The sequence below is a fragment of the Sinocyclocheilus grahami genome, unplaced genomic scaffold, assembly GCF_001515645.1.
Source record: "Sinocyclocheilus grahami isolate Dianchi unplaced genomic scaffold, SAMN03320097.WGS_v1.1 scaffold707.1, whole genome shotgun sequence".
Classification (NCBI taxonomy): domain Eukaryota; kingdom Metazoa; phylum Chordata; class Actinopteri; order Cypriniformes; family Cyprinidae; genus Sinocyclocheilus; species Sinocyclocheilus grahami.
Genome location: NW_015505886.1, coordinates 400136 through 415552, shown reverse-complemented (window position 1 = coordinate 415552; position 15417 = coordinate 400136). Strand labels below are relative to the sequence as shown.

General features: G+C 37.3%; 1 protein-coding gene across 1 annotated transcript in view; it reads right to left on the bottom strand.

Annotated features, from left to right (window-relative positions):
• Window positions 1–6: 6 nt before the first annotated feature.
• Window positions 7–15417, bottom strand: part of myo5ab (myosin VAb) — a 19402-nt gene continuing 3991 nt past the window's right edge. The window contains 32 exon segments of the mRNA XM_016244037.1: window positions 7–324; window positions 411–491; window positions 574–748; window positions 1554–1836; window positions 1921–2071; window positions 2543–2629; window positions 2784–2938; window positions 3119–3268; window positions 3497–3590; window positions 3659–3857; window positions 4494–4574; window positions 4686–4723; window positions 4825–5049; window positions 5150–5206; window positions 5302–5439; window positions 5527–5640; window positions 5730–5878; window positions 6150–6243; window positions 6890–7084; window positions 7173–7412; window positions 8982–9138; window positions 9264–9475; window positions 10859–10967; window positions 11234–11320; window positions 11398–11495; window positions 13188–13322; window positions 13695–13778; window positions 13860–13985; window positions 14066–14206; window positions 14305–14386; window positions 14474–14739; window positions 14832–15034. Of these exon segments, the coding sequence (XP_016099523.1) occupies window positions 172–324; window positions 411–491; window positions 574–748; window positions 1554–1836; window positions 1921–2071; window positions 2543–2629; window positions 2784–2938; window positions 3119–3268; window positions 3497–3590; window positions 3659–3857; window positions 4494–4574; window positions 4686–4723; window positions 4825–5049; window positions 5150–5206; window positions 5302–5439; window positions 5527–5640; window positions 5730–5878; window positions 6150–6243; window positions 6890–7084; window positions 7173–7412; window positions 8982–9138; window positions 9264–9475; window positions 10859–10967; window positions 11234–11320; window positions 11398–11495; window positions 13188–13322; window positions 13695–13778; window positions 13860–13985; window positions 14066–14206; window positions 14305–14386; window positions 14474–14739; window positions 14832–15034 (4559 nt within the window). The 3' untranslated portion in view covers window positions 7–171.

The following is a 15417-nucleotide window of genomic DNA, read 5'->3' as shown; positions in this document are numbered from 1 at the left end:
CCCAAACACCAGCAAATACAGTGAAATGTGTTTAAGGTGACTCTCATAAGTTAAATCTTTTACAGTGATACAGGAAATGTAAACGCAAACATCCCAGAAGATGTGACCACAAATATAATCCAAGCCTCTATTCTGTTCTGTGGTTTCCATGACGACATCACTGGTGTGTTTTTAAACTCGTGTCAGGAAGTTCAGGTTGAGGCTGCTGGGGATCTGGATGGTCTCAAGGGCCACAGGTGAAAGGTTGAAGGGGAAGGTGACTGGGAAAATGATCTTAGCATCCATCAGTAACTGAGAAGACTCCTTACGATCCTTTAATAAAGTCTAGAGAGAATGGAGAAGTGTTTTACCATGTAAATCCAACAATAGCGGCTTTAAAATACATTTAAAAACCTTGAGAAATGACTCACCTGTACAGACTTTATGAATAATATAGACACTCTCTCCTCAAACTCATTCACTGGTGTGTACAAGCTGAGGATTTTCACAATCTGTCCCAGAAAGAAACACAGACCATCAGAATTAAACTGAAGGGTTCAGCTCTCTCTCACTCACACACACACACACACACACCTGTTCAGTGGTGAGAGCCGTACACATGATGCAGATGGCCTCTGCGTCGTCCTGGCTCTTCTTTTTGATCTGCAGAAGCTGAGCCGCCTGAATCAGAGGCTCCAGAGACTCACGCGCTCCACTGCCCTGAACATCTTTATCCAGCAACCACTCCTCCAGCTGACATACATTATACCTTATAAGAAGAAAACAATACATCAATAAATAAAATAAAAAAAACTTATACACAGAATTCTATAAATTGGTATTTAAATTTTTTTTTATAGAAACTATAGAATTATAAATAATTTTAATGTAATATAATTTGTATTAAAATGTAAACATTATATGTGCAAAAATATAATAATAATAATAGGCCTATATAATACTCCAGTGAAATGCTATTATATACGTATATATATATATATATATATATATATATATATATAAAATAAAAATACATAATTTTGTATTAAAAATGACAAATTAGCTATTATATACGTATATATATATATATATATATATATATATATAAAATAAAAATACATAATTTTGTATTAAAAATGACAAATTAGCATTTCACTGGTGTATAATTTTATTTCATGCATTTTTTTATGTAATTATAATACTAAATTATATCAGCATAACTTGAGTGAAACAAAACCATGCAAAATTGAAAGAAAATCTCCTAAAATGAATTCCATTTCTTAATTTTAATTTTTTTTAATGCAAAAAAACGATGCCTTTCCATTACGCCAGCATGATTGGTCTGTTAAATCCTAATCATTCTATGTGATAAAATGTTATATATAATATAAATAAAAAAAAAGGTTATTTTACAGGTTTTAGAAAAAGTTCTATAAGACACAACATTTTTAATTGTACACACACATAGGCTATACTTATATATAATACAAATGGTATGAATTGTTTGTTTCTTTTCAAAATTATGATTAACATTTTTTTCAACTCAGACTACCCTCACGTCTAGTGGACAGTACCTGATCTGCAGGCCTTTACTCCAGGAGCACATGTCCTTGCGGAGCAGCAAGTTGTTGAGCGTGACAGAGCAGATGGTGTAGAACAGCTGTTTGATGACCTGACGGACCAGCTCGGTGTCGTTGCCGTGCTGAAGCAGTGTGTAATAAAACACATCCAGCTGCTTCAGAATGGACTCCAGCGAGTGAGAGCGCTCCTCATAGACACTGGACGTGCGCTTCCTCATTCCTGTGGGCTTCACGCCCATCACACCCTGAATGGTCTCCTGCTCCAGCATGGCTGGTGCTAGAATGAGGAGAAGAGGGAATGATCTAGCAGAGAGTGTATATGAAATATTCAAATATTTATAACCAGAGCATGCAGCATTACCAATCTTGGGGTGTAAAATGTTTTCTATGACCCTGATGAGCTGCTGGTAGATCTGAATAGCCAGATCACTCAGAACCTGCCGGTACTCCGACAGGTCAAAGTTTGTCAGACAGTGTTCGTTCTGCCGAGGCGTGTTGTGCTTTGTGTAGGCCTAAAAGAAGTCAGAAAGAAATAACATTAGGTCAGCATTCATACAGCAGTAAATAATTAAAAATATAACAATAAAAGCATACATATCCATGTGTACAGACATGCAGAGGCACTGTCCCAAACTTTTTTTATATATATATATATATATATATATATATATATATATATATATTATATATAGAGATTTTTTTTTTCAGAATCCTCTAATGTAGCATCTAAGGAACCTCAAATAACTAAACTGAAATTTACAGGTAACTCACACAAACACTGATTTGTTGCAGTGCATTCTGGGATTGCATTTCTTGTGAAGGACTTATTTGGTCAGGACGAGATCTTTAATAAATGCTGCTGCCATTTTTTTGCAAATTTTTTTTTAGAAAAATCTTCATGTTAGGAGTGTAATACTGATGCCTAAAATGCTGTCTAGGTAGGCAGCACACTTGGGTTTGAAACACAACGCAACACAACCTACCTCCTCTCCACTGTACTGCCTCAGGCAATGTAAGAAGCGACAGGTGTTTGCCAACCAGAAGGAAATGGTTTCAAAATCTCCACGTTTCTGCAAAGATAATAAGTTATTATATTACTTACAGAAAGTTCGCAGCATGTTTGTTTAATTGAAATAATCTGGACCACATTTTTCATATTAAATGGTTCACTATCATCTCAGTGGATTCGTATTCCAACATTTCCAGACTGAGAGGGTCTCTCACCTTCAGCACGTTCTTGATGGTGTTGATGGAGGAGTTCAGCAGGGTGGAGACCCGCTGGTCATCGTTGGCGTAGTCGGCGTGCCGCAGACACATGAAGAGAATGTAAGCAGGCAGACCTGGGACCAGATTCACCGCCACACCTCGGGGTTTGAGCTCTGTGGATGAATGTTCAAAATGACTGAAAACCACTCTTTTCAATGGAATACAAGTTATAGCCTTCGGCAAAAAAAGACTTTCCTTTTAACTTTGATTTGATAAAGCAAAATAAAGTAATTATATACATCTGTATTGTTTTAGTCTCTCTGCTGACATTATATTAATGCTGTTCAGATCACCTGTGATGAGTATCTTGAACAGTTTGCTCTCGTCTTCTCTCCTGTACTCCAGCATGCCTTGGAAATCCCTCTCTTTGCGAACGATGCTGACCGTGCGACCGCTCTCGCCAACCATGTTCTCTGGAGGGGACTGCTCGATATGAACACCTGCTGCCACCACCAAAATATTATTAATACTTTCCAAATAAAAATAATCTCGGGATGCCACTCCTACAAAAATTAATGTGACAATTCATCTTACGAAACAAATTAAAAGCATTAAAGCATAAGCATCACATCTTGAAAGTTTTTAAGAAAAAAATAAACTTGAATTCAGTGTCCGACTCCTAACTTGACAGATAATATTAACGTTTTGTATTCAAAATGAGAAATCGTTACCCTCAGCCTCCCCGAACTTTTTCATGTATATTTTCAGGTGTTTCTTTAGTTTGCGGACCATTTTGTCCTGTTTCCCCATCTGCTCCAAGAGGTCCTAGAATTTACACAAATCATTTTAATACAGAAGAATATTTACTATGATATATTAAAATGCATATTTACCATATTTTGTTGCGTGAGGCGACTGATCTCGTGCTGCAGGCTTGCTTGTATTCGAGCATCATGTGGAAGCTCCAAGCTGTCTGACAGCATCTGCTGCTGATGACCAAGCTCCGCCCTCAACTGCTGAAGCTCCGCCCTCAATCCCTCCACCTCCTTTTCATGGGACTGTCCCTGAGTTTGCAACTGCGACTCTAGAATCCTGCACAGAGAGAGAGCTATTAAAATATCATCCAAGATATACACTAAGCCAGTGTTATTTTAGTATCACTGATATACTATTAGTTTTCATTAATATTTTGAATTAAATTTTATTTTTATATTTTTAATTTTTATTTTGGTTACATTTTTAATAATTTTGCCGTGTTTTTGTCATATTTATTAGTCTATATAGCTTTCATTAAGTTTTATTTTATTTTATTTTGTTTTTAACTTAAACTAAAAGAAAATGAGAAATGTCGGCAACTAGCGAACATAAAATAAGTTTTGATATATTTTACATTATTTTAGCTAACATTTATTTGATTGTTTTTCTATTGTTTTTTAATAAAGCCTTTTAGTGCATATGACATGATATGATTTTCTTAATCATTTTTTAAAACATTTTTTGTTTTTTACAATTTCCTTCTACACAAATTATGTTTTTATCAATACTCAGAAACCAAACAAAAAAATTCAGCAGTTCATACTATTTTCCTTGAAGGGGGCATTTAGCCCCTTTGTTTACCAATATAAAAAGATGTTTCCACTAAAAAAAATGATGTTTGTGCAAATGGTGTGTGCAAATTAGTGTATGTGAGAAAGAGTGTCTTTGTACATTAAATCTATTTTATTTCACCTGTTGGTTTCCTTCAGGCTCTCATAAGCCATCCAGAGTTCTCCATCCTCATTGAGCTCATGAAGGTCCAGTGTGGGGGATCTGAGAGAGAAAGAGTTATGATTTCCATTATAAGGAAGAATGCATGATACAGACTGATCATGGATATAATGATAGCAAATACAAATTTATGGAATATGAAAGATAACAAACCTGCTCGAGTCACCTGAATCCCCTTCAGTTCCTGTTTCCTGAAAAAGAAATGTATATACATATTAATAAAAAATGTGACATAAATCATAAGATTTTTACATATTGATTGTCAAATGGCTGAAAAAAGTTTGCACACTACCTTATGTTTAAATGCCTCGTGGTTGACCAGTTGAGAGCGCAAAATGAGCACTTCCTCCTTTCGCATTTCAAGCTCCTCAGTGGTGGAGTCGAGCTGTTCTAGGATCACGTTATATGCCTGACCTCCAGGGGACGCCACCTTTGACCCCGACCCCTTACTGAGGGACTGACGGAGCTCCTGCAGATCTTTCTTCAGCTTCTTATTGTCAGACTCCAGCTCCTGACGCTGTGAGCACATCACAACACACACACACCTATATACTTCTCTGAATGCGTAAAAGACAAACACAAGAGTTTTTCAGTGTGTAAAGGCGTGTTTTTGGTACCTTCAGAGCCTCGTAGTCTCTCTCAGCCCCTAACACTCTCCGACAATCTTCCAGTTCCTGAAAACACAAAGAAAGATCATGCGTGACTTTCAGTACATGACGACAGAACTTCATTTTTGGTTGACTTAAACTGAGCTGTTTTTGGTTCTTACTTTAGTTTGTTCCAGTTGTAGTTGCTCTTCTTTGGTGTCCATCTCACCCTGCAGGTCCATCTTCTGCTTCTCCAGCTCAGCGACTCTCCTCTGCAGCTTCAGCAGCAGGGACACATCAGCTGCCGTCTGCCCAGCATCCTAGATGCACCAAACACAACCATCAAATTCTTTCATGACAGATAATCTAGGAGAAACTTAGAAGTCAAACTGCCTTTGGAAACGGACCTCTCTTTCCAGCGAGCTGACCTCTGACCCTGTGAGCACAGAGCTGTGGACGATCTCTGATTGGTTGCTGCTGTAGCCAGAGTCGGCTCTGTTATGACCAGGTTTCGAGAGCTCCTTTTTAGAAACACAAAATATGTTACAATATTAAAAATGTGAAAAATAGCACTGTATTAGGAAAGTTGTAGGAAAAATCATTTTCTTACTTCAGCCGCCTCTTTTTCTGATCTCAGATCAGCGTAGCGCTCCTCCAGCTTCAGGTGCTCGGTCAGAAGGTTTTGGTGATGGAAGCGTTCCTCATTCAGCTGTGCTTGCAGGTGCTCTGTGGCCTCATCATGGGTCGACTCTGACTTCTCTGTTTAAGACAATGCAGATGACAACTGCTACATTACCTTCTTGGTATGTAAATCCAGTTTCGTACATTGTTAACCACTATATAAAAAAGCTTGGCAGATAAACAGATCCACAGGTCAAGTAACTACCAGTGAGATGAATAGGACTGCTAAAGAGTAACTTCCTCCACAAGGAATACAGATACTCTTGCCCAAGCCCTCACCAACCACAATAGTATTACTAGTTAAAAGGTTGGAGCTTTCCTGAGCCAAGCCAAAACAGCGTGAATCCACCTTTTATCTGCTGCTCCTGTTCCTGGATCAGTCTGTTCATCTCATCTTTCTCACTCTTCAGCAGTGTGTTCTTCTCATTCAGTTCAGAAACCATCTGCAGACAGCGGTTAGGTGATTAATCACAGTGTTTTACTCATCTACAACACATATGCTTTTGTTCTATAATTGTTCAAACTCAGCAGTGTTTAGAAGACACCATCAAAATTGGATTAGAATATAGGTAACAAACTTAGTGTTGTAGAAGTATACAATATATATATATACACACTCTTACAGTCACCAAAGCTGCATTTATGTGATCAAAGATACAATAAAAACTGTTAAAATTGTTAAATATGATTTTTTATAACTGTTTGCTATTTTAATATATTTTAAAATGTAATATATTCCTGAAATGACAAAGCTGAATTTTGTGCTGCTTAATATTTTTGTGGAAACCGTGATACATTTTTAGTAGGATTCTTTGATGAAGAGAAAGTTCAAAAGAACAGCATTTATTTGAAAGATAAATCTTTTATAACATTTTAAATGTCTTTACTGTCACTTTTGATCAATTTAATGTGTCCTTGCTGAATAAAATTATTAATTTCATGAAAAAAAATTAAAATACAATTTATATATGTTCAAAAAATTTGAGGTGACAGTTTTTTTTGGCCACTAAATGATGATATTAAAATCACACACTATTCTAAGTAAATAATAAAAAATATATTAATTTTAAGAAAACAAATAAATAAAACCTCTTTGTTCTTCTCCAGCTCCTGACGGACCAATTCCAGCTCCTCCTGTAATGATGTCACCAGGTCTCCTCGGTGACGGGACTCCTCTTCCGCATCTTGAAGAGTCTTGAGCTGCAGGTGCAATTTCTCCAACTCTGTGGCACTGTGGCTCTCCATTTGTCTAATTTGCTCGGAAAGCTCTCGGTTCTCCTTATGCTAATGATACATACAAACATTCTGTAATTCAAACATGGGTTACTCATCATATATCAAGACAGATGACGATAAAAGAGACGAAGGATACCTGCTCATCCAGTTTCCTCTGCAGCTGCATGATCTTGTTCTCCATGCCGACGTTGAGCTTCTTGTAGTGCTCGACTGATCTGGCTTCAATCTTGAGTTTCTTGAGCTCTCGACGGGCCAGCATCCTGCGCACGCAACACTGCAGATATACCACAGCCCGCTTTATGCGACGGAAACGCCAGCGGGCCAGGAAGCCACGCACCCAGCGCTGGATCAGTAAAGCCTTGTGTTCACACAGCAACTGTACAAGAAAACAAGATGACAAGCTCTATAAAAGTTGCTTTCATCCCCAATCCAATATGAAAGCATTTGCAACCCATGTTACTTCCATAATGTAACATTCCTGATTGAAACAGTGTAGAGAGAATTTGACTGGGAATCATGGGAAGATATACTAGAATGGTACTAGTTTTAAATAAGGTCAATTTATTTCATGTGAGATTTTGAGCTGGAAATTTCATAAAACAAAAAATGTTAGAAAACAGCTGATCTCTTTGGCTGAAAATCAAACTCTAATTTAATTTAAAAACTTCATTTACAAAAAAAATTATTATAAAAGTATAATATATAATATACACTACCATTCAAAAGTTTTTAAACAGTGATTTTTATTGTTTTTTTAAAGACGTCTTCTGCTTCTGCTCACCAAGCCTGCATTTATTTGATCCAAAGTACAGCAAAAACAGTAATATCTTGAAATATTTTAAAATAACTGTTTTCTAACTGAATATATTTTAAAATGCCATTTATTCCTGTGATTTCAAAGCTGAATTTTAGCATCATTACTCCAGGTCACATGATCCTTCACTAGTCATTCTAATTCTAATTCTATTGTGATTTGCTGCTCAAAAAACATTTTTTATTATTATTACAATGAAAACAGCCGAGTAGAATTTTTTCAGGTTTTTTGATTAATAGAAAGTTCAAAAGAACAACATTTATCTGAAATAGAAATCTTTTGTAACATTATAAATGTCTTTATCATCTTTTGATCAATTTAAAGCATCCTTGCTAAACAAAAGTATTAATTTCTATAATCCCCCCCCCCCCCTCACAAAAATTATCCTGACTCCAAGCTTTTGAATGGAATAGTGTATAATATTAAATATCTTTTTATTTCAGATAAATGCTGATCTTTGGATATTTCTATTCATTGAAGAATCCTGAAAAAAAAATGTACTCTACTGTTTTAAATATTGACATTTTAATTAAAAAAATTGTTTCTTGAGCAGCAAATTAGCATATTAGAATGATTTCTGAAGGATCATGTGACACTGAAGACTGGAGTAATGATGCTGAAAATTCAGCTTTGATCACAGGAATAAATTACATTTATTTATAAAACAGTTATTTCAAATAGTAAAAATATTTCAAAATTGTACTGTTTTTGCTGTACTTTGGATCAAATAAATGCAGGCTCGGTGAGCAAAAGAGACTTCTTTAAAAAAATATATATATATATCTTACTCTACTTTTGATTAATAGTGTATAAATTATAAAACATATAATTGTAGAATTTTAAGAGGGAAACTGCAGTAGATAATAAATTCAAAATGTTAAAACTATTATTTATTATGAAACAAAATTCCTGGTGCATGACATCATATCCCTTTTCATATATTTGCAGCGGGCTCTGAAATAATTTCACTGCCACTTTAAATGAATGAGAACTAGCATTTCTCTGTACTAAGAAATAGCTGATACTCATTCCTGAAAGCCTGATTCATTTTTCTTCTTGCATATTTTTACATTTGTGATTACAAGCCTATATTTAACTGCTTTGCTACACCACAAAAACTTGTCTGCGTACCCGTTTGTACTCCAGTCTGGCTGTATAGCCGCGCATTAACCTCTGAATGAGAGCCGCTGCTGCTTTCTGTCGCAGGAACTGTCGTCTGGCTGCCCACATGCGTGTGTACTTCTGGAAGATCACTGCGGCCCGCGTCCTTCTCAATGTCTTGCACAAGCTAAACGAGGGTAGATAAAACACACTGTTAGTTTAGTTTCCAACCTATAACTTTGTGACATGAATCAAACGTAAATTGAGACTAATTGTAATTCAGTTAATCTACAACATTTGAGTGTGACGCACCATCGAGCCTGGTGTCCTCTCGCGTATCTCTGCAAGGTAATGGCTGCTTGGCGAATACGCAGGTATTTCTTGCGGGCGAGCCAGCAACGGATAGTTTTTTGGATGTGGATGCAGGCCGTACGGAGTTTGTCTGCCCTCAGTTTTTCCAGGTAAGCCACCTGTCCAGCCCGGAAGAAGATCTTTGTTTTTCCGAACTGGTATTTATCTTTGTCCTGCAGAGGGGGGACAAAGTAACATTAGACTGTTTAAAATCTTAAACCAACCTAAACTGGTTTGTAGGTGTCTGAGCATGGTCATGGTTTAGAGGGGTTTTGGGCACTTAAAGGGGTCCTATTATGCTTTTTCACTTTTTTAAATTTTAGTCAGTGTGTATGTTTGGGCATAAAAAAAGATCTAGAAAGTTACAAATCTCAAAGTCCACTCCAAAGGGAGATATTTTGTTTTTTAAAAATCCCTTTTCAAGAACTACAACGAACGGCTCGTTTGGACTACAGCGTTTGTTTTCCGGGCTTTGTGATATCAAAGCGGTCCATTAGAATATCATTAAAAATAATTCCCGCTTACAGTAATTCGAATGGTTGGGGGGTGGGGAGGGGCGAGGTTGTGGTTGGAACGCTTGGTTGAGTGAGTGCATCAGACGAGACGACGAAGAAGAAGTGCTGCTGCAGAGTTAGTGCATCAGAGAAAACCAAGAAGAAGAGCTGCTGTGCTGTAGCTTCAAATTTTCAGCATGTCTAGAACAATTCTTACAAGTATAACATGACATAGCTGGGCGCCGCGGACAGACGCCGAACGGCACCGCCGGTGTGCCTACACTCATAGAAAATAATGTATTTGAATTTTAAAGATGTGGCGCGACTCGACGCTGCGCTTCTCATCCGGCGCGCGACCGCCTGAAACGCTGTTTTTTTCACCTCCGTGCTCAAACGTCTTTGTTTGGGCTTCCGAAAGCAGATGATGTCAGAAAACAGTCGTTGCAATTTAACTCTGTTCCTGAGCATTATAACCCCAATTTGCTATTGTGTGCTGTGCATTTTACTGAGGACAGCTTCCACAACATGAGGGAGTACAGTGCCTGCCGGATTCGCCAAGAAGCTTTTGTTGGAAGGCAGAGCAAGGGGCGGGGCAGTACTGAAACACCATCTAAGCTGTTCGAAGCTTTTGTTGGAAGACAGAGCAAGGGGCGGGGCAGTACTGAAACACCATCTAAGCTGTTCGCCAATCACAACGCACTGGGACAGCTAACCAATCACAACACATTTTGTTTTTCGGAAGGCAGACCTTCATCAAAGCCGGAACTAATCGAGCCGTTTGTGCCAGGATGGGGAGAAAGGTATTTTAATAATGTAAATTATGTGAAAAATAATGCGTTTTTCGAACCACCAAGCATGAGAGCATGTTCTAGTACGCCCCCAAAACAAAATCAAGACTTTGTAAAAGAGCATAATAGGACCCCTTTAATAAAAAGAGATAAGCTTAAACCAGCTTAGATTATTTTAAACCAGCCTAGGTAGTTATTTTTTGCAGGATACATGCTCTTTGTAAAGAGAAAGTACAAAAACTTCTGCTTATGTTTACAAAGAGAAGTGTGATACCTGCACAAGCCGTTCTAGAACACTCTGGCAGGTCAACTTCCTGTCTGAGAGGATTTCTTTCTGCCTCATTAGAACACGATAGCGGCTGAAGAACTCTTGATAAGTCCACCTGACCAGAGGGAGGTAAAGATGTATTAAAACGCAAACAGATTCCAAATCAGTTAAGGCATTTAGAGCTGGATTAGCAGAACTACATTTGTGCAGATCTAAAGTAGTTTTAAACTTGAATAAGATTAATGAGCATTCTGTTGTAATTTTTTTGATTGGTTCTTTTTGAGTTAGTCACATCTGATTGGTTCCCTTGAATTGGTCGCAGCCAATCAGATTCCAAGCAGAAGGGACACTGAGAAGACATGCGAGTTATTGAATTAGCACCTGGAAGGGAAGCCTGTGGCTGAGATGCGAATGGTCTCGAGGACTCCACACGCTCTGAGCTGCTGAACGGCTCGATGGGGGTCCATCCTACAGACAGAAAGAGAAGACACTATAGTGACTCATATTACATAATAGTGGATTATATCTGAAATCAGCTTACTGACATGAAGGGGGCTTTAACATCATTTGGTTTGACACAGCGCACATAGTGTGGGGTGGTGGCGTTCAGTGTGTCCATAAGCAGGTGCAGAGAGTTCCGGAACTTTAAACGGGAGGAACAAAAGCATCAGACAAATGACACTGTGATTTTCTGTGAAAAGATCTGGGTGGATAATATCGGTTTCAATAGAGCACAACAGCGATCGCCCACTTTCCCCACATTTTCAGCAGCCTTGGTTATGGGAGCATTTTTCCCTATTCATGTTCTCCATGATTTATAGAAGAATAGTATATGAAAATTAGGGAAAAAGACAAAGGTACAAGACTGTCAAAACTGAGACAATGAACTACAATCCCATAATGCATTGCTAATGACATAATGGAATCAAATACAATGAAACAAAATAAAACTACAAATTTATTATCATCGACTTTAAGAACAAAACAAAACAATGCTTTAGAAAGTTTGGAGCCAGTAAGATTCAAGTCAATTAGTCTCTTATGCTCAACAAGGGTGCATGTTTATTTGATCAAAAAATACAGTAAAAACAGTAATATTGTAAAAACTGTATTATTAAAAATATTTGTTTCTATTGTAATATATTTTTAAAATGTAATTTAATATGCTGATTTGGTGCTCAAGAAACATTTCTTATTATCAAGGTAGAAAAAGGTAGTGACGCATTTCTTCAGGATTCTTTCATGAATATAAAGTTCATAAGAACAGCATTTATGTGAAATATTTTTTGTAACAATGTAAAAGTCTTTGTCACTTCAGAACAATTTAATGCGTTCTTGCTAAATAGAAGTATTATTTTTTTTAAATCTCACCCAAACATTTTAATATATTTGACTATTAATTTAAACCATTTTGTTATTTTTAATATAACATCTGAGCTCACAGTCAGTCTGTCTTAAAGGGATAGTTCACCCAAAAATGAAAATTCTGTCATTAATTACTTACCCTCATGTCATTCCAAACCCGTAAGACCTTTGTTCATCTTTGGAACACAAATTAAGATATTTTTGATGGAATCTCTGACCCTCGCATAAACAGCAAGGATCCTAACATGATCAAGGTCCAGAAATGTTGCAAGGATGTAATGTTATAAAGCTACAAGAATACTTTTTGTGCACAAAGAAAACATAACGACTTTATTCAACAATTCGTCTCCTCTGCGTCACCCTATAGCGCTATTTTGGATAGTTTCACATACGTAGACAACGTATGCAACGTTTGTAAGCGGATACGTTGTTTACGTTCAGATCAAAGCGTCAACAACATAAACAGCGTATCCGCGTACGGTGCATATGTGATACTCTCCAAAATGGCGCTATAGGGTGACGCGGAGGAGACGAATTGTTGAATAAAGTCATTATTTTTGTTTTCTTTGTGCACAAAAAGTATTCTTGTAGCTTTATAACATTACAGTTGAACCACTGATGTCACATGGACTATTTTAACGATCTCCTTGCTATGTTTTTGGACCTTGATCGTGCCAGTATCCTTGCTGTCTATGTGAGGGTCAGAGTGTTCTCGGAATTCATCAAAAATATCTTAATTTGTGTTCCGGAGATGAACGAAAGTCTTACGGGTTTGGAACGACATGCGGGTAAGTAATTAATGACAGAATTTTCCTTTTTGGGTGAACTATCCCTTTAAAAGGTTTATTGTTATTAGTATAATCCATTAATGGAAATAAATGGGGTTTTACTTTCAGAGCCTTTCTGTATCAACAGTTCAGAGGAGAATGAATAACAGAGATGGATCTTGGCTTTGTTGGTCAACTCTAACCTGCAGTCCAACTGACTTCTTGTGCTCCCTAAAAGACTGGGTGGACCGTCCAAACTTTACACGACCAGATGGTGCTGTGGTGCTCAGAGCTGCAGGTGTTTCCTCATCCTGGAAGAGCTCAACCAGTAAGGTAAACTGTGAGAAAACAAGAGAGCCTTTATAACGGACCGATATGCTACTTGTGCCAATTACACTCTAGACCAGTGGTTCTCAACTGGTAACTTGCATTTAACACTAATCCATGACCAATCCATGTTTTGGGTTCCAACCCACCAGAGCAAAAATCCTCTCTAAGAATCCAAGATGTTCATGAACCAAACAACAGGTGGCGATACTTATCTCAAGACATGTTGAATCATACATCTATTTTTAAGTCACTGAGGGAGTAGAGAATAACATTTCGCAAGCTCGAACACGTTCCTGGTTCTCATTTCGACTGTGTAGAGCACATGAAGCTGTATTTCTGTGCCAGAAAAATGTTAGTGAGCTATGCTGAGATGAACACACCTTACTAGCCTTCAGCACATTAATTTGTTCTTCATTGACTGTGTCTTTATTTTTCTCCAGAAATCCATCACACTGGTATTCAACCTAAAACAGAAATCGAGAGATCAAATGGGATGGACTCTTAGGAATTCCTGTATTACCAGTGCATATTTTTCCTCCATGTACCTTATCTGCAAAGTGCAGTATGATGAAGGCTTTGTTAGACATGCGCGGCTTCTCAAAGTGAGAGCTTTTCTTTAGGTGAGTGTTGTACAGCTTTTGCGCCCATGATTCATCAGAACCTTTTGGCATCTGAAAGCATCAAATCAAGGAGTTTATCACAAAAAAAGATGCTTATCATATAACATTTATGGTTTAATAATGTTTTTTACAGTGCATTCTTCATCTAAAAGATCTAGCAAGCCCATCTTGGCCTCGATCAGGTTGATGCACGGCTGGTTGTCGTAGAAATCGATGAGCGTCCATGGTATCTGCTCCTTCATGTACTCCTCCTGCTCCAGTTTGAACACGTGCTGGAGGGTAAATGCTTTCAGTGAGTCGTGATGTGCTTGGACACGACTGATAATTTTGTGAATGCTGGAGCAGCTGACACATGTTTGAAAATGCTGACCATGTTAAACTGCTGCTGGAGCTTCTCGTTGGCGTAGTTGATGCAGAACTGCTCGAAGCTGTTCATCTCGAATGTCTCAAACCTGGGCACAACAGTTCACCTAATTGTCCTGCAACTATATTTTTAACATCAATAAAGAATGAAGATGAAATAATAGCACCTCACCCACCCATAGATGTCTAGGACACCAATGAACGAGTGCGGTTTGGAGGAAGTGCTCAGGGCCTTGTTGACCTGGCCGACGATCCATGAGAAGAGCTTGGCGTAAATGTGTTTTGCAAGAGCGTCACGGCCGTTTATGGCCTCCAATTGGGTAACAGGCTTGTTTAGGGTTTCTGTGGCGGTCTTGAGTTTTTTATGGCACAACCAGTGAGCCATGGACTCGTACGACACCTCAGTGAGTTCACAAAACATGGCCAGGTGGCCGCTTTCATCCTGGACACAATGAAAACAACAAAGTGTGAAATCAATGAATGAAAATGTGTATTAAAGAATCCATTAATTCTTGCGTTCTCAATGCGACTTACAGAGATGCCACAACTAGACGATCCTCTCTCTTTCACTTCCACATTCCCCAGATGAAGAATGGCTGACAGGATTTGGAATAAACCCATTTGGTGTGCCTCAGTAATTCCTGGAATCAATCAGCAGATACTGGCACGTTTAAACTAAGAGTATGTGAAGAAGCATTTAAAGGGTTTATATCATGAGGAATCTAATTGTCCTTGATCTTTTTAGATAAAAGAGCTTTATGTACTATGAAAATAGAATTTAACGTCATCCATGTTTACACATTAACTATTGCTACTGGATATTCAGAAACCTGGCCAGTCTAATCATGGATAGGTAATAAGGATAAAATAAAAATAAAATAAAAAATAAGATACATTAAATAATTAAAAAAATAAAAATTAATTCCCCCAAAAAATAAAAAATAATAATAATAATATATATATATATATACAAATAAAAAAAAAGAAATATATATAAAAAAAAATTAAAAATAAACAAGAAAAGAAAAAACAGGGGAAGAAATGAAATAATAAAATAAACATAATACAATACCATAAAATACAAAATAATAATAAAATAAAATAAATAAATGATGTTACC